Source organism: Sapajus apella, unplaced genomic scaffold, assembly GCF_009761245.1.
Source record: "Sapajus apella isolate SASKATOON/1434 unplaced genomic scaffold, GSC_monkey_1.0 scaffold6, whole genome shotgun sequence".
NCBI classification, from domain to species: Eukaryota; Metazoa; Chordata; class Mammalia; order Primates; family Cebidae; genus Sapajus; species Sapajus apella.
Window position 1 is genome coordinate 63,329,908 of NW_022436946.1, and position 18,578 is coordinate 63,348,485.

General features: G+C 37.0%; 1 protein-coding gene across 14 annotated transcripts in view; it reads left to right on the forward strand.

Moving 5' to 3' along the window:
- SNX14 (sorting nexin 14) overlaps positions 1-18,578 on the forward strand; it is a 103,019-nt gene that overhangs the window by 19,284 nt on the left and 65,157 nt on the right. For 9 of the 14 annotated variants that reach the window (XM_032275327.1, XM_032275321.1, XM_032275332.1 and 6 more), the window contains 5 exons: positions 3,682-3,802; positions 5,567-5,643; positions 5,726-5,804; positions 9,946-9,989; positions 12,215-12,302. In XM_032275327.1, the coding sequence (XP_032131218.1) occupies positions 3,698-3,802; positions 5,567-5,643; positions 5,726-5,804; positions 9,946-9,989; positions 12,215-12,302 (393 nt within the window). In that variant the 5' untranslated portion in view covers positions 3,682-3,697. Of the gene's footprint in view, positions 1-3,681; positions 3,803-5,566; positions 5,644-5,725; positions 5,805-9,945; positions 9,990-11,105; positions 11,244-12,214; positions 12,303-14,930; positions 14,958-18,578 lie in introns of those variants that run through there. The other 5 variants (XM_032275320.1, XM_032275324.1, XM_032275328.1 and 2 more) reach the window with 3 other exon arrangements.

Sequence of the window (18,578 nt, forward strand, 5' to 3'; positions counted from 1 at the left end):
CTTTTCTTCTATATCACCATTCAAATGTGATCAGGTTTTTACCAAAAACCTTAACTTATTGTCCCCCTCCAGTTACTGTGTTAGCTCCTTTTATTTAGAAAGACAATTATCTGCATTCACCGATTCTACTTCCTCACCTCCATCTCACTCCTCAATCCATTGTAATCATTTGCCATTCTAAAATTGCTTTTGCCTAGTTAATTAGTGCCTCTTTTATTGTAAAAACTAATGAACACCTCTCAATCTTTTTCTTTATTTTACAAATATTTGGTCACGTTGATCACTTTATTTTACAAATATTTGGTCATGTTGACCACATATATTTTTTTTACCTTGCCAGTTTTTATGACTTGACCCTTGGTTTTTTTTCCAACTCTTCTAATTACTTGATTCCTTTATAGATTTCCTCTGCCTAGTTCTTAAATATCTTATGCTCATTTCTTTAACTCTAGATTCTCCCTGGGTCATGTCATTTACTCCTACGGTTTCAGTGATATTTATGTTGATAATTCCTAAACCTTTATCCTTAGCCCATATTCTCTCCAGAGATTTATATTACCCAATATTTAGGTGCTTGTGGAACATTTCTGTGTAGCATGTTTTAAAGTATCTGAAGCTTAACATGTCCAAAGAGAACTGATTTTTCATCTTTCCTTTCTCTTTACATCATTCATTCATTCATTTGTTTAGAAGGAGTCTCACTCTGTCACGCAGGCTGGAGTACAGTGGTGTGATCGCTGCTTATTGCAGCCTCTACCTCCCACGTTCAAGTGATTGTCTGCCTCAGTCTTCTGAGTAGCTGGGATTACACGTATATGCCACTATGCCCAGCTAATTTTTGTTTTCTTTGTATTTTTGGTAGAGATGGGGTTTTACCATGTTGGCCGGGCTGGTCTTGAACTCCTGACTTCAAGTGATCTGCCTGCTTTGGCCTTCCAGTGTGTTAGGATTATAGGCATGAGCTCCTTCCACCCAGCTCCTTCTGCTCACATCTAATCAGCTACTTAATCCTCTCAATTTTTACTCCCATTTTCTCTCAAAATAATTCACTTTTTAAAATCTCTAAGTCTCTACCCTAGTTTAGGCCATCACTGACTCTCACAGATTACTGCAACAGTTTTCTAACTAGGCTGTGTGTTTCCAGTCTAGACCATTTTCCATATTTCAGCCAGAGTGAACTTCCAGTTGTTTAATGATATCCTTCTTAAAACTCTCAAAAATTCTTAAAAATCTTCTTAAATCTCTTGTCTCCTAGATACTGCTAAGGACTCTTGATGGTAGATAACAGAAACTCAACTCACACTAGGTTTAACAAAGAGGACAAGATTGGAAGGTTTTGTAAGTGCAGAAATAACGAGTGTAGCTGGGCCCCATAAGACACATGGAAGCAGGATTTGGAATACTGCCAATACTTTCTTCTCCTTGCTTTTTCTCCTCTCTGAATTCTGGCTTCATTCTCTTCTCACTCTTTCTTTTAAGTGGCAAAGCATATGGCTATCAGTTTTATTACAGCTTCATGTTTCTGCTGTCATGAGATGAACGAGACTGGTTGGAACCTAGTTCATGCAATATTCACTCTGTTTAAAATGCCAGTTACCTCCTAGGTTGTCTCAGATGGTGTCCATCTCTGAACCAGTCAGCTGTAGATAGGGAAGAAGATGCTATGATTGGCCTATTTTGTTGTTGTTGTTGTTACTGTTTTGTTCATTCTTAATCCAGTCTTGAATGAGGGAGATAGAATCTTAAGGAGATAAAAGCTCTTGTTTCCATTTGAACTTCATGAATAGAGTGTAAAGAAAGAACACTTTACAGAAGGGATGGTAGTCTCTACTGAGTCTACAAAGTATTAGATCCCTACAGTGCATTTGCTTGTAGGATAATACAGGCAGTCCCTGCTTTGTCTGGTAGTGAGAGTCTGTAAAAACGATTGTGCAAGCAGAAACTGCAAAGTGGTTTTAATCAATGGGAAGATTATGATGGACTTTTAAAAAAATTTGTCAAACAATTGAAAACTCTTGTCAGTTATAATAGTATAGGGAAATGAAAAAAATAGTAAAGTGAGTAGTACATTAATTTTAAACCTTAGAAACATTGAGAATTAAAGTGGTTTATTTCTTTGTAAAAATATATATTAAGAGTAACTTAAACAGTGCTTGTCCTCTTCTCATCCTGTGACATAGGATACAGAGCGAATATCTTTTTCATGCGTAGGTGAAGTTTGGATCAGCTTCAGTGTTTTATCCAATGTTGTGAAATCTCCAAGAGTTCCTTTGCTGGTGCCACTTCTTCTGGGACATTTTCATCCTTATGCTGTAACCACTTTTCTCATTAATGCCAATAAGTTCCCTTCTTTCTCTGGCTGCATAGAATCTGTTGAAAAGCAGCATTGTCATCATTCCCACAGTGAGCTGTTTCTTCTGTAACTTAATTTATGTTTGATTTGAATTTTACTTCTTGCATGATCACTGTTTCTTTGTTTCTCTTTAATATTTGTGGGATAATGGCCATTTTTGTAAAATGTAATGCATATTTATTATTGGAAGACAAGGAGGTAACATAGCTCCATAGTTTGCTGTTTGTGCATGCACTGAACAACAACAATATATAGTGAGTGACCAGTCACTGACAGAACTGATGTGATTGGTCAATGATCATGATACACATCTGTTATTTATATAGTGATTTATAGACTGATGAGTTGGCAGCAAAGTTTGTACTTCATGCAGTTATTCACAGTTAACAAATATACTGGGGTTGTTGGCATTTGAACTGGGGCATTGGTGTTATTTAACACAATCATGATAACTGAAATTTTTGCATATCAGAACTGTGCCATGTGAGACTGCCTGTATTAAGACACACATTGCCTATTATATGACACTATATTATTTGGCCTCTGCTTTTGTTTTTAGATTCACCTAAGGCCTTCTTCCTTAGAACTATGTTCACACAGACCTAAGCCCATGCATTTCTCTCGTTTGAATTCCCCTGCCTCTTCCCCAGTCTTCCATACCTCTATACCATCCTCTTCTGTTTGTTTGCATCTACTTACCCTTTAAATTTTTCTGTAGACATTGCTTTCTCTGAAAAAACTTTTCTGTTCTTTCACATTTGAATTAACTAATCAGCCTGTGGTCTTCCCGTATTACACAGACTTTCTGTTGTAATATCACATATGGATCACATTGTATTGTTCTTCTTTTTACTCACCTGTCACCACTACTACACAGTGTTTTCCATGCAGGTAGAGACTATGCAGTGCAGTTCCTTGCTATATTCCCAAGGCCTAGCACTGTGTAGAACAAAATAGGTACTTAGTAAAATTCCTTTGATGTAGTGAAAATAATCAGAATTTTGGTGGGGCATGTATACTACAATATCATAAGAAGGTATTCTGGAGGAATGTAGTATAGACTATTTAAACATAGGTATGAATTATGAAATATTGATAATTTATGCTTCCTTATACTTTAAATGAAATATATATTTGATAGCATACATTTTATGACTCTTGTATTTAATAACTATATTACAGAAAATCAATCATAATTGGAAAAATTGCTTCATATGATATTGTAGGTGCTTGTTAAATCAATGAAGCTGCTTGTTAAATCCATGAAGCAGTAAGTTAGAGTTATGCCTTTTCTTTGGTTCTAATGACTATTTTCATTTATTTTTAAGGTATCTTCATGTTTTAATGATCTTCTGGTCATTTGTTGCTGGAGTTGTCACATTCTACTGCTCACTAGGACCTGATTCTCTCTTACCAAATATATTCTTCACAATAAAATACAAACCCAAGGTAAAATTATGTGTTCTTACTGCGTTCAATATGTATCAGCCTCAGCTATCTATTATTTGAAAGCCTGCTAAAGCAGTGTATTTTTTTGTTAACCTATAAAAATTATTTTTTAAAAATTTCTTCTCTTTTTTTCAGGTACTATGCTAAAAGTGATTTAAAAAATCTGTCTAATATTAATGATGGAAGTCTATTAGAAAATTTTCAAAATATAATGTGTATATGTGTATGCTTTTAAGGCATACAATTCTCCTAGGAAGAGCTATAAAAAGAAAATGTGGCACAAAATTTTCAGAAAGTGGGGATCCACAATTTTAGGGTGTCCTCTATTAACCACGAGGACAATAAATTAAATCAGAGGTTCCCAAAGCTGGTTGTACAGTAAATCTCCTGGGGAATTAAAAAATACAGATTGCTGGGCTGTATCACCATGTTTTGATTGACTAGCTCTGGGTTAGAGCCATGTAATCAGTGCTTGTTAGAAGCTTTCCAGGTGATTCTGAGGCACAGACTCAGGAAATTTGAGGTTAAATGATCTAATCGTACTAAATTTTTAAATGTTTATATGATATAATTAGGCAGTTTGCATAACCAAAGTAATTTATTTCTGAAATGTAAAGAAGGGTGGTAATGTGTTGGATCTATCTCTGTAAAGCAAGGTTCTGGTCTGTAGATCAAGGTTTAGTGTTCTATCTTTTTTTTGAGATAGAATCCTGCTCTTTTGCCCAGGCTGGAGTGCAGCGGCACCATCTTGGCTCATTGCAATGGTACAATCTTGGCTCACTGCATCCTCTGCCTCCCAAGTTCAAATGATTTCTGCTGCCTCAGTCTTCCATGTAACTGGGATTACAGGCACACGCCACCAAGCCCAGCTAATTTTTGAATTTTAATAGAGATGGCGTTTTGCCAGTTTGGCTGGTCTCGAACTCCTGATCTCAGCTGATCCACTTGCCTTGGCCTCCCAAAGTGTTAGGATTATGTAATCCTTCAAAATACCAACAAACCTGAGACAAGACACTACCTCAACTTAAGGAACTATTAAGACTTAAAGATATACCACTTGCCTTGGCCTCCCAAAGTGTTAGGCCGAAGTGTTGGCCTCCCAAGGAGGCCACGGCAAGTGGGATATCTTTAAGTCTTAATAATTCCTTAAGTTGATGTAGTATCTTATCTCAGGTTTGTTGGTATTTCTACTCAGAGGAAACACAACTGAAAGTGGTGCCCCATATTTTATCAGAAACTATAGTAGTTACCTCATAACTTTTTCATTAAATTCAAGATTTTAGAGAAAGAAAAAATAGTTTTTTTCTTATTATACCTCTGAGGTAGAGTGTCAGTTTCTTTTCCCTTGCTTCCTTTTTTTGAGACAGGCTAGATTTGCACAGACTAGAGTGCAGTGGCAGGATCACTGCTTACTGCAGCCCCAAACTCTCGAGCTCAGGTGATCCTGCTACCTCAGCCTCCTGGGTAGCTGAGACTAGGCATGTGACACCATACCCATCTAATTTTTGTATTTTTTTGTAGAGACAGGATTTTGCCATGTTTCCCAGGCTGGTCTCAAACTCCTGGGCTCAAGTCATCCACCCACCTCGGTCTCCCAGATTGCTAAGATTATAGGTATGAGCCACTTGTCTGTGCCTGGCCAAGTTATCATTTCCAAATATAGATTGAATTTTTTTTAAGTGAACATAGCAATTGATTTTAACTTTAAGCTTGGAAATATGTTAAAGACAGCTCTCCCCACCACCTCTCGTTTTCTTTTTTTAGCAGTTTGGACTTCAGGAATTATTTCCTCAAGGTCATAGCTGTGCCGTTTGTGGTAAAGTGAAATGTAAACGACATAGGTAAGTTAAATATTTTTTTTTTTGTTGATCCTTCTAATTACATTTGGATTTCAAGTGATTTAGTTGTATAATTTTTCTTTAGGCCTTCTTTGCTACTTGAAAACTACCAGCCATGGCTAGACCTGAAAATTTCTTCCAAAGTTGATGCATCTCTCTCAGAGGTAACTGATTTAAAATTAACAGAAATGGTTAAATGCTTGTGGAAAAATTTTTTAGAATTTTTTACCAAATAATTATGGAACATCTTAATACACTTCACCTAAATCAGTTCTGGGTTAGGTAGTTGATTATTGCAAACTAAGCCACTTGAACAGTAAGCTAGAAATGTTTTTGAATCTCATGTTTAATTTATACATTTTAGCTAAGGAAAGTACTGCTTTACCTGAAACAGTCATGGAAGCACTGCTTTACCTGAAACAGTCATAAAGATGAAGACAGTAATCTTTATGATAAAGGCAGTAGAAATATCATTTTGTAATTCCAAAAGGAACCCTGGAGTGCAAGGAGCAAATAGATATATATCTTACTGAATTATGACCCCAGTTTTGACACTAATTGAAGTATAGAGTAGGGAATGGGATATTTTTTACTACTTCTGCATAATACTGGAATGGAAAGCATGTTCTCGTATCTTTATTATAGTTAAATTTTATATGTATCTTTTTGGTAACATGTTTTATTTTTTATTTTATTTTTTGAGACAGAGTTTCGCTTTTGTTGCCCAGGCTGGAGGGCAATGGCGTGATCTTGGCTCACTGCAACCTTTGCCTCCCAAGTTCAAGCGATTCTTCTGCCTCAGCCTCCCTAGTAGCTGGGATTACAGGCATGTGCCACCATGCCCAGCTGTGTTTTAGATACTTGTCTTCTCAGTGGTTTTGACAAAACACTCAAGTCAGTGAAGAGAAGGAATGAGGTCTCCTTTGTTCCTAGTACCAAGTATTGGATCATGAATATTTTTGGTAGCTGATCAAAGTGTATTGAATTAAACTGGATGCTAATTAGTTGAAGAAGAGCAGTAGGCATCTGATTCCCATTTAGTTGTTCTTTATCCTATTTTGTATCCTGCATAAAAGCCCATTAAAACTTGGCATTTTTTCCTTTGCTTCTCTAAGGCCTTTTTCATCTTCAAGATACCTTGATTTAAGACTCTGTCTAATATGGTAGTTACTGGCCACATGTGGCTATTAATAAACACTGCAAGTGTGCTAGTCCAAGTTGACATGTGCTCTGTGTGTGAAATATATAGTGGATTTTGAAGATTTAGTAAGATAAGACTTAGAAAAATGGAATGTAAAGTATCTCATTTTTTATATTGATTACATGTTGAAATGATACCATTTTGGATATGTTGGGTTAAATGAAATATAAAATTAATTTCACCTATTTCTTTTTACTTTGTAAAACATGTAGCTACTAGAAAATTTAAAATTAATGTGTGACTTACATTTCTGTTGGAGACTGCCAAGTTGAGGTCTGTTGAAGAAAACTTCTAACAGCTATTATTTGTGTCTTTAACATGTCAGATATTCATTCATAAAAATGAAAGGACTTTTATAAAACTCTTGGTCCAGTACCTGGCACATATTGGTGTTCAATAAATATTAGCTCTTACATTTAAAAACATATTTTGAGATTTCACAGGTAGGAACTGGGCTAGGCTGTAGTGATTAAAAGTGAAATAAGACATGGTCCCTTTCTACTTTAGAAGTGAAGGCAGGCATATAAACAGGTATTCACAATATAACTTAACGCAGGCAATAATGGCAAAAAAATTAAGATATATAGAATTGATATAGAGGAGAAGTAAATAACTATTGAGAGGGACAATCAAATCGGATAACTAGAGATTTGCCAGACTAATAGTGCGGGAAAGAGTATTTCAGGATTTAGGTAGAGCTTTCAAAAGGATAGAGAGGCTTGAAATAAGGTAGAGGGTTCAGCAAACTGGAGAGTAAAATGTGAGGGAGGATGTGGGCAATGAGGAAACAATATTCTAGTCGTTAATATTTAGTGATATACTTACTATATATTAGGCACTGTGCTAAGGTCATGCATTATTTTATGTAATCTACATATAACCTATGAAGTGGGTACTATTATTGATAATTTTACCAAAGGTAAATGAAATTTAGAGTTTTTTTTTTTTTTTTTGAGACGGAGTTTCACTCATGTTACCCGGGCTGGAGTGCAATGGCGCGATCTCGGCTCACCGCAACCTCCGCCTCCTGGGTTCAGGCAATTCTCCTGCCTCAGCCTCCTGAGTAGCTGGGATTACAGGCACGTGCCACCATGCCCAGCTGATTTTTTGTATTTTTAGTAGAGACGGGGTTTCACCATGTTGATCAGGATGGTCTCGATCTCTTGACCTCGTGATCCACCCACCTCGGCCTCCCAAAGTGCTGGGATTACAGGCTTGAGCCACCGCGCCCGGCGAAATTTAGAGTTTTAATAATGTTCTCAAGTTTCATATTTGGCTGATTGCAGAACTCAATCAAAAACTCAGATCTGGTTAAGTTCTTAATTGGTATTTTATATGGCCCTTTAGAAATCACACTATCAAATGACTTTAAGGGCTATGCTGATGGAGTTAAGATTAATTGATACTGCAAGTCAGTGATTTTCTTGAGTTTTCAGATGAGACTCATAGGGTGCACTGGGAGTGAAAAGGAAGTAATGCAGCTGCCGCATGCCAGCAGCTGCCCTTCGAAATCAGTGCAATTTCACCTTTCTTATTTTCATATATTCAGGTTTGATACATTGAGGATTTCTTGAAAGAGGATGATGTGGTCAGATAGATGTTTTAGGTTACTTTGGCAGCTCTATTTAGGATGGAGGGAAGTGAGCTTGGAAGCAGGGAGGTGAGAGGCCATTGCTGCAGTATGAGGGGTAAGAAAATGAGGACCCAAGCAATGGTGCTGTAGAAGAGCACCACTTAGGATATAAAATCAGTAGGATTTGGTGATTGATTGGATGTGGGAAATAAAGGAAGAACAGATGTTTAATGATAACTCTTTCTAGTCTCTTCTCTCTATCCTATTCATTGTTATCCCTGTTTATATGTATCTTCATTTCCCAACTCATATAAACAATGCTTAGTTTTTGTACTAAAAAAATCTAAATTATTGTTCTCTTGATATTTAAAGTAGAGAATTCACAGCCTTTGTTACTGCTGCCAGAGAAGTATGTGATCTGTTTTTGGAAGGATTAGATTAGATATGCTGTTTTGTGGCCTCCCTACTGCTTTTTTAAGTTACTGCCCAATGTTCGAACTCCTTGTAAAAATTATGACATCCTGCTACACCCAAATACAAGAAATGGAAAATTTAACACCCAGGGTTTGTTTTGTTTTATTTCATTTTGTTACTTTTTCACTCCTGTAGCTTACGTACTGATTTTGAGTGTATAGGTAAAATTTTCACAAGGTGAGCATATCTGTGTTACTGGCATTCAGATCAGGAAAAAAACTTTATCAGCATCCCATAATACCCCTTCATGTTCCCCTCTAGCCACTATACTTCCTTCAGAGGTACCTACTGACACCTAATTTTGACCCCTTACATAAATCTTGCTGCTTGTTTCTTCGTTGTATTCTGAAAATACTGACTTACAAAGTTGGGAATGCAAAGGACTAACTTGCTCTTTTTCTTCTTTCCATAGCACACTTTTGGTTCAGTTAAGCTTCAGGCTCAGGAACAATTTATTTAACTTTTTGTTTGATTATGAGAATATTTAGAAATACTTGCATGTTATTCTAATAATAAGTTTTCCTATTTGTAGAATTTTTATGGTTTTCCAAGTGTTTTCTCATATGTTCTCTTTGATCCTCAAAATCATAGAAGGTTGAAATATACATTTTGTCATGTGAAAGCCTTATATTGCTGTCATTGTTTTTGTTTTTTTGCGACAGGGCTCACTTGTTGCCCATGCTGGAGTGCAGTGGCAGCATCTCGACTCATTGCAACCTCTGCCTCTCAGGCTCAAGTGATCCTCCTGCCTCAGCCTCTCAAAATAGCCGGGACTGCAGGTGCATGCCGCTACACCCGGCTTATTCTTGTATTTTTTGTAGATACAGGGTTTCATCATGTTACCTATGCTGGTCTCAAACTCATGAGCTTAAGTGAACACCTGCCTTGACCTCCCAAAGTACTGGGATTACAGGTGTGAACCACCACTCCTGGCCTACTGTCATTATTTGTGATAATAAAATTGGTTCTTGGTAATGTTATACATTACCAAATAGTACCATTTATTTTCCAAAAACTAATTAATGTTATGTTTCTTTAAAAAATAATTTTTATGCAGGTTCTTGAATTAGTGTTGGAAAACTTTGTTTATCCTTGGTACAGGTATGTTCTTTTTATAAGATCTTTTTCTTTGATACAGTGAATACTATTAAGTTGAGCATGCTAATGATGTGTTTTTGGTGTAGGCCACGATTTCTTAACTTCGTCACTATTTACATTTTAGGCAAAATAATTATTTGTTGTGGAGGCTGTACTGTGCATTATGTGATAATTAGCAGCACCCCTGGCTTCTCCCATTAGGTGGTAGCAGACCTCTCTGCCACCAGTTTTGACCAATAAAAATGTCTTCAGAGGTAGCCAGATATGACCTGGAAGGCATAACTGGCCCTATTTAAGAACCACTGATACAGGTATCAGTTAATTAATAATTTAGTGATAATAAAGAAGAAGAAAACTTAGGCTGCATTTTGAGACGAAAGTAACTTGTAGAATTCCTTATCCCTCCTAGATGTAGTGATTTAATAATTTTGTATTCAGTTTTCACGTTTGAAATTATTGTACCTTTTGGAAGGGAATCTATATTCATATATTTCATTAAATTGAAAGATAACTTCAGCAGTTTTCCTGGAGAATAAATGTTTTTTTTTTTTGCCCCAGAGTACCTTTGTTTTTGGTGTATGCCACATATGTACAAGGGCCTTGTACTTTTGAAGATACAGAAAATACTTTAGATTTGAAAGAAATTTATTTTTAGAATCAGAGAGATCCAACTTATATCATTTAATAAATACATGTTTTCTTAAGCATCACATGTTTAATATATGTGTATATGTATTTGAACACTTGCATCTCTATGGCTTATACATGTGATATTTAATGACATCTACCCCAATTTTATATTGATTAAGTATATTTTGAATTTTTTTTTTTTTTTTTTTTTTTTTTTTTTTTTTTTTTTTTTTTTTTTGAGATGGAGTCTTGCTCTGTTGCCTGGGCTGGAGTGCAGTGGCACGATCTCAGCTCACTGCATCCATCACCTCTCAGGTCAAGTGATTCTCCCACCTCATCCTCCCAAGAAGCTGGGATTACAAGTGTGCACCACCATGCCTGGCTAATTTTTGTATTTTTAGTAGAGATGGAATTTTGCCATGTTGCCCAGGCTGGACTCAAACTCTTGACCTCAAGTGATCCACCTGCCTTGGCTTCCCAAAGTGTTGGAATTATAGGCGTGAGCCACCATGCCTGGCTGAATTTTCTAATTAAAAAAAAAAAAAATGCTACTAGTTGAATTCTTCCGGAATGTGTTACCACAAATGCAATATCCAGTTTCTATGCTGTATTTTCTTGAAAAGCTATGTAAATTAATTTTTTACATTTGTCTTAATGTAAAAAGACATGTAAAAGCTATGTAAAAATGTAAATGTAAAAGCTATGTAACTTAATCTTTTACATTTGTCTTAAATGTCTGGCATTTGCCATTTAATTAAAGTTGATGGTTTGATGGTGAGGCCTTTTGTAAAATGAATCCTTTTGTGAAGACTTCCTTACCTTCTCCCATCTCTGCGTTATGACACTTTAGACGAAATTTGGTTGTATTTCTAAGTGTGAAAGTATATTTTCTTCTCAGTGGTAGCTATTGATTCTGTAATATCCCCTTCTTTAGGGTTAATAGTGGGAGGCATGGTTGATGCAATTATCTTTCCTATTCTGCCAAGAAAGTTAACAATTAGCACCATTTTCAAGTTTAAGATATTGTCATTCTTTCTTTTCTTGCCTTTGATTAGGGAAGTGTTCTAATTCTAGGGACCTCAAAACATCAGGAAAATGAAAGTAACTCCTCAGCTGAAGGTTGTCAGAATTTCTGTTTTACAAAATGTTTGAGTTTCATTTAATTTCTTTTTCAAATAGAGCATAACTTTATTTTAACTTTTAGAATTTACATATAAGTATTTTAAACTGTTTAAAAATTTTGTATTAATTCTATTGCTTCTCCTAAATTGTTCATTGTTTTACTTCTTTAAACTTTCTTTGATGTTGCTTAGAACATGATCTCAGCATTGTAAAAATAAATTGTACTCATGTATGTCTGCAAGGAAATAAATGTTACAATTTAGTTAATGGGGATTATGTCTTGATGCTAGAATTATGGTAGATGTTTGTTTTCTTTTTTGTACAGTTCTTTTATTCTACAATGAAATGTATTGTTTGTAAATGAAAAAGGAAAGTAGGTTAAGTAAACAGACAAAAGGGAATTTTTCGCTTGTTTTCTTGAAGGTGAAACTGTATTTCTCTGAACTTCTGAATATTTGTTTTTCTCCTTATTGAAGGGATGTGACAGATGATGAATCCTTCGTTGATGAACTGAGAATAACATTGCGGTTTTTTGCATCTGTCTTAATAAGAAGGATTCACAAGGTATATATTTTAGTGAGAAATTTGGGGATTTGGGGCTTTATTATTAATGAAAGAGATTTAAAACAATTTTTCGTGGGTACATGGTGAGTGTATATATTTATGGGGTACATGAGATACTTTGATACAGGCGTGTAGTAAGTAATAATCACATCATGGAAATGGGGTGTTCATCCCTCAAGCATTTATCTTTATATTACAAACAATGCAATTATAATCTTTTAGTTGTTTTTAAATGTACAATTAAGTTATTGACTATAGTCGTCCTGTATTATCAAATATTGGATCTTACTCTTTCTAAGTGTATCTTGTAGGAGATTATTTTAAATCTTATTTTTACTTTCTCCTATACCATGCATGTTTGTTTTATCTTCATTTTTTTCAAGTTAAAAAATTAGTGAATAAGTTTTGATCCATTGATCAGTTTTGCTTGCTTGCTTTCTTTTCTCTTTTCTTTTCTTTTCCTTTTCCTTTCTTTTCTGATGGAGTCTTGCTCTGTCCCCAGGCTGGAGTGCAGTGGCATGATCTCAGCTCACTGCAACCTCTGCCTCTCTGGTTCAAGGGATTCTCCTGACTCAGCCTCTCGAGTAGCTGGGATTACAGACGCACGTCACCACACCAGCTAATTTTTGTATTTTTAGTAGAGATGGGATTTCACCATGCTGGCCAAGATGGTCTTGATCTCTTGACCTCGTGATCCACCTGCCTCAGCCTCCCAAAGTGTTGGGATTACAGGCATGAGCCACTGCACCCGGCTCAGTTTTGCTTTCTTTCATTTTAATGCTTATCTTGGTTTGTAGAAATTAGAAATGAAAAGACAGCCATAGAAAAAAAGTCATGTTCCAGTTAGATGTTTTTTGTTTTTGAGATGGTGTCTCCCTCTGTCACCCAGGCTAGAGTGCAGTGGCACGATCTTGGCTCATTGCAGCCTCTACCTCCTGGGTTCAAGTGGTTCTCCTGCCTCAGCCTCCCTGAGTAGATGGGATTACAGATATCTGCCACCATGCCCAGCTAATTTTTTTTTGTATTTTTAGTAAACACAAGGTTTCACCATGTTGCCCAGGCTGGTCCTGAACTCTGGACCTCAGGTGATCCACCCTCCTTTGCCTCCCAAAGTGCTGGGATTACAGGCATGAGCCACCATGCCTGGCCTCAGTTAGATGAATTTATTGAGTAAATGGCAATGATTATGATCTACTTTAAATATTTTTCTTGGCTGGGCGAGGTGGCTCATGCCTATAATCCTAGCACTTTGGGAGGCTGAGGTGGGTGGATCACTCAGGTCAGGAGTTTGAGACCAGCCTGGCCAACATGGTGAAAGCCCATCTCTATACTAAAAATACACACAATTAGCTGGGCATAGTGGTGGGCTTCTGTAATCCCAGCTACTGGGGAGGCTGAGGCAGGAGAATCACTTGAACCTGGGAGGTGGAAGTTGCAGTGAGCCAAGATTGTGCCATTGCACTATAGCCTGGGCAACAAGAGCAAAACTCTGTCTCAAAAAAACAGAACAAAACAAATATTTTTCTCAAGCTATATTTTGTGCATATTTGGATCTTTGCCTGTATATATTTGTAGAACATTGTCTTAGACACACTTGTCTACTGCTTTGTCAGGTCAATAGGATTGACTGTACTGACAATGTATTAATATCTTGCCAGATGCAATGGCTCATGCCTGTAATCCCAGCACTTTGGGAGGCCGAGGCAGGCAGATCACCTGAGGTCAGGAGTTGAAGATCAGCCTGGCCAACATGGTGAAACCCCGTCTCTAGTACAAATAACAAACAAAATTAGCCAAGCATGGTGGTGTGTGCCTGTAGTCCCAGTTTCTTGGGAGGCTGAGGCAGGAGAATATATATATCTGCCACTAGTAATAAAGATTAATCTTGTTAAATGATTCTATACCTGTTTGAGAAGTGAACAGTATAGTCAACTGCTGTAGAAAAGATGTGCAAAAAACATAAATAGTAGTTCACAAAAGAAGATACAAAATGGCCAATGAATACTTGAAAGTAGGTTGTCTCACAGCAAATAAATGTAATTTTTTTAATGAGATATTGTTCTTTTTCTTATCAGACTGGGAAAGGTAAAAAAGAGTGTTAATATCTAGTATTGGTGAAGTATGGAAAGCAAGTTCAAATTCAAATTGGTATAATTCTCACATTTGAAGGCAGTTTGGTAGTCTTTATTAAGACTTAAAAACATCTATACTCCAGGCCATGCATGGTGGCTCACGCCTATAATTGGGGTGGGTGAGGTGGGCAGATCACTCTAGGTCGGGAGTTTGAGATCAGCCTGGCCAACATGGTGAAACCTCGTCTCTACTAAAAATACAAAAAAATTGACTGGGTGCAGTGGTTCACGCCTGTGAACCCAGCACTTTGGTAAGCCCAGGTGGGTGGATCACCTGAGGTCAGGAGTTTGAGACCAGCCTGGCCAACGTGTCGAAACCCTGTCTCTACCAAAAAATACAAAAATTAGCTGTGTGTGCGTCTGTAATTCCAGCTACTTGGGAAGCTGAGGCAGGAGAATTGCTTGAGCCTGGGAGGTGGAGGTTGCAGTGAGCTTAGATCATGCCACTGTACTCTAGCCTGGGCGACAGAGTGAGACTCCATTTCAAAAAAAAATTATAATAATCAAAGATATGTATAAAAAGGTATGTTCAAAGATTTATTGCAGTATAATTTATAAGTAAAACTGAAAAGAAAAATTAATGTCTACTAAGATTGTTAGTTGAGTAAATATAATACACCCTAATTATAGAATTCTATACAGCCGTGAACAATCATCTTGTAGAATAATACTTATTTTCATGGGAAAATATTTATCTTAAATTGTTAAGCAAAGGGAATGCATATATGCTGCTAGTGGGAAAGTAAATGAGTTCAGCCATTCTGGAAAGCAGTTAGGAGATTTCTAAAATAACTTAGAACAGAATCCAAATGAATATAAATTGTAGACATGAAATCAACGTAGATACCCGTCAGTGGTGGACTGGATAAAGCAAATGTTGTACGTATACACCATAGAATACCATACAGCCATAAAAAAGAATGAAACCTTCTCCTTTGCAGCAACATGGATGCAGCTGGAGGCCATTATCCTAAATGAATTAAAACAGGAACAGAAAATCAAATATTAGAGGTTCTCATTTATAAGTATGAGCTAAACATTGGGTACACATGGACATAAAGAAGGGAACAATAGACATAATGACTTACTGAGGGTGGAGAGCGGGAGGAAGATGAGGATCAAAAATACTGGGTACTGTGCTCATTACTTGCGTGATGAAATAATCTGTAGACCAAACTCCCATGACATGCAATTTGCTCCTGTAATGAGCCTGCACATGTACTGTCCGAACCTAACATAAAAGTTGGACAGAAAAAGGGGGGAAAAATCAAATATACAAAGGAGAAAAGAAACAATCAAGTGGAATAGATTGGAAACTAATATGTGGTTTTTTTTTACTTTGAAAACAAAGTTCATATATTAAAGCTTGTTAATGCATATATTAAGGACATATACCTCCTTATCACCGTTAACTTTTATTGTGATGGTAAGCTGATGCTGATTTTGTTTTTTTCCATGCACTTCTTTGTATTTGTCTTTTTCTATTGCATTTAACATTTATCACTTTTGAAAATAGTTGACAAACAGTAATCACTTTGTTTTAAAAAGTCTTGGATAATTGTCTCATAATATTTAAGTGGAATGAAAGATTTAGTAAGAAATATCAATTAGTTGATGACAAACTATTTTTTTTTTAATTGCATTTTAGGTTTTGGGGTACATGTGAAGAACATGCAAGATTGTTGCTTAGGTACACACGTGGCAGTGTGATTTGCTGCCTTCCTCCCCATCACCTATATCTGGCATTTCTCCCCATGCTATCTCTCCCCAACTCCCCACCCACTGCTGTCCCTCCCCTATTTCCCCCCAAGAGACCCCAGTGTGTGATGCTCCCCTCCCTGTGTCCATGTGTTCTCATTGTTCACCCGCCTGTGAGTGAGAACATGCAGTGTTTGATTTTCTGTTCTTATGTCAGTTTGCTGAGAATGATGGTTTCCAGGTTCATCCATGTCCCTACAAAGGACCCAAACTCATCGTTTTTGATGGCTGCATAATATTCCATGGCGTATATGTGCCACATTTTCCCTGTCCAGTCTATCATCGATGGGCATTTGGGTTGGTTCCAGGTTTTTGCTATTGTAAACTGTGCTGCAATGAACATTCGTGTACATGTGTCCTTATCATAGAACGATTTATAATCCTTTGGATATATACCCAGTAATGGGATTGCTGGGTCAAATGGAATTTCTGTTTCTAGGGTCTTCCACAATGGTTCAACTAATTTACACTCCCACCAACAGTGTAAAAGTGTTCCTATTTCTCCACATCCTCTCCAGCATCTGTTGTCTTCAGATTTTTTAATAATCGCCATTCTAACGGGCGTGAGGTGGTGTCTCAGTGTAGTTTTGATTTGCATTTCTCTAATGACCAGTGATGATGAGCATGTTTTCATATGCTTGTTGGCCTTTTGTATGTCTTCTTTTGTAAGGTGTCTGTTCATATCCTTCACCCACTTTTGAATGGGCTTGTTTTTTTTTTCTTGTAAATCTGTTTTAGTTCTTTGTAGATTCTGGATATCAGCCCTTTGTCAGATGGATAGATTGCAAAAATATTTTCCCATTCTGTTGGTTGCCAATTCACTCTAACAACTGTTTCTCTTGCTGTGCAGAAGCTGTGGAGTTTGATTAGGTCCCATTTGTCTATTTTGGCTTTTGTTGTCAATGCTTTTGGTGTTTTGGTCATAAAGTCCTTGCCTACGCCTATGTTCTGAATGGTCTTGCCTAGGTTTTCTTCTAGGGTTTTTATGGTGTTAGGTCTTATGTTTAAGTGTTTAATCCATCTGGAGTTAATTTTAGTGTAAGGTGTCGGGAAGGGGTCCAGTTTCTGCTTTCTGCACATGGCTAGCCAGTTTTCCCAAAACCATTTATTAAACAGGGACTCCTTTCCCCATTGCTTGTTTTTGTCAGGTTTGATGACAAACCATTTAAGTTATACTTTGGAATAAGTAAAAATTGATTTATCAAATTAATTTTGATTGCCGTATTACAATTAGCTAATAAACATTAGTTAATAGAACAATTCTGCTATGTTAGGCTTTTTTTTTTTTTTTTTTTTTTTTTTAATACCGGGTCTTACTCTGTCCCCCAGGCTAGAGTGCAGTGAAATCTTGGCTCACTGCAACCTCTGCCTTTCGGGTTCAAGCAATTCTCCTGCCTCAGCTTTACAAGTAGCTGGGATTACTGGCACATGCCAGTACCACCTGGCTAAGATTTTTTGTATTTTTAGTAGAGACTGAATTTCACCATATTTGCCAGGCTGGTCTGGAACTCCTGACTTTAGATGATCTACCTGCCTTAGCCTCCCATAGTGCTGGGATTACAGGCATGGGCCACCATGCCCAGCCTCTGTTTGTTTGTTTGTTTGTTTTTTAAGATAGAGTCTCACTTTGTCACCCAGGCTGGAGTGCAGTGGTGCCATCTTGGCTCACTGCAATCTCTGTCTCCCGGGTTCAAGTGATTTTCTTGCCTCAGCTTCCGGAGTAGCTAGGATTACAGGCGTCTGCCACTGCGCCCAGCTAATTTTTGTATTTTTAGTAGAGGCAGAGTTTCACCATGTTGGCCAGGCTGGTTTCGAACTCCTAACTTCAAGTGATTCACCCGCTTTGGTCTCCCAAAGTACTGGGATTGCAGGTGTGAGCCACTGTGCCAGACGTATGTTAGGCTTTGGGATAGCTTAGTGGATTCAAATTAATAGCACCTCATACTTGGAGTGTTTTATATGTATGTACGTGTATTTTAAGAACGGTTTTATTGAGATGTAATTTATATGTCATGTAATTCACCCATTTAAAGTGTATGATTTGATGATTTTTAGCATATTCACAGTTGTACAACCATCCCCATAGTCAATTTTAGAACATTTTCATCACCCAGAAAGAGACCTGTACCCTCTGGCCATAGACACCAACCATTCTATCCCTTCATCCATAGCCAACCACAAATCTACTTTGTATATCTATGGATTTGTATATCTATTCTGGACATTTTATACACATGGAGTCATACAATATGTGGCCTTTTGTGACGGGTTTCTTTTACTCAGCATAATGTTCTCAAGGTTTATCCATGATATGTTGTAGCATGTAACAATATTTCATTCTTTTTATGGCTAATATTCCATTGTATGAATGTACTACATTTTGTTT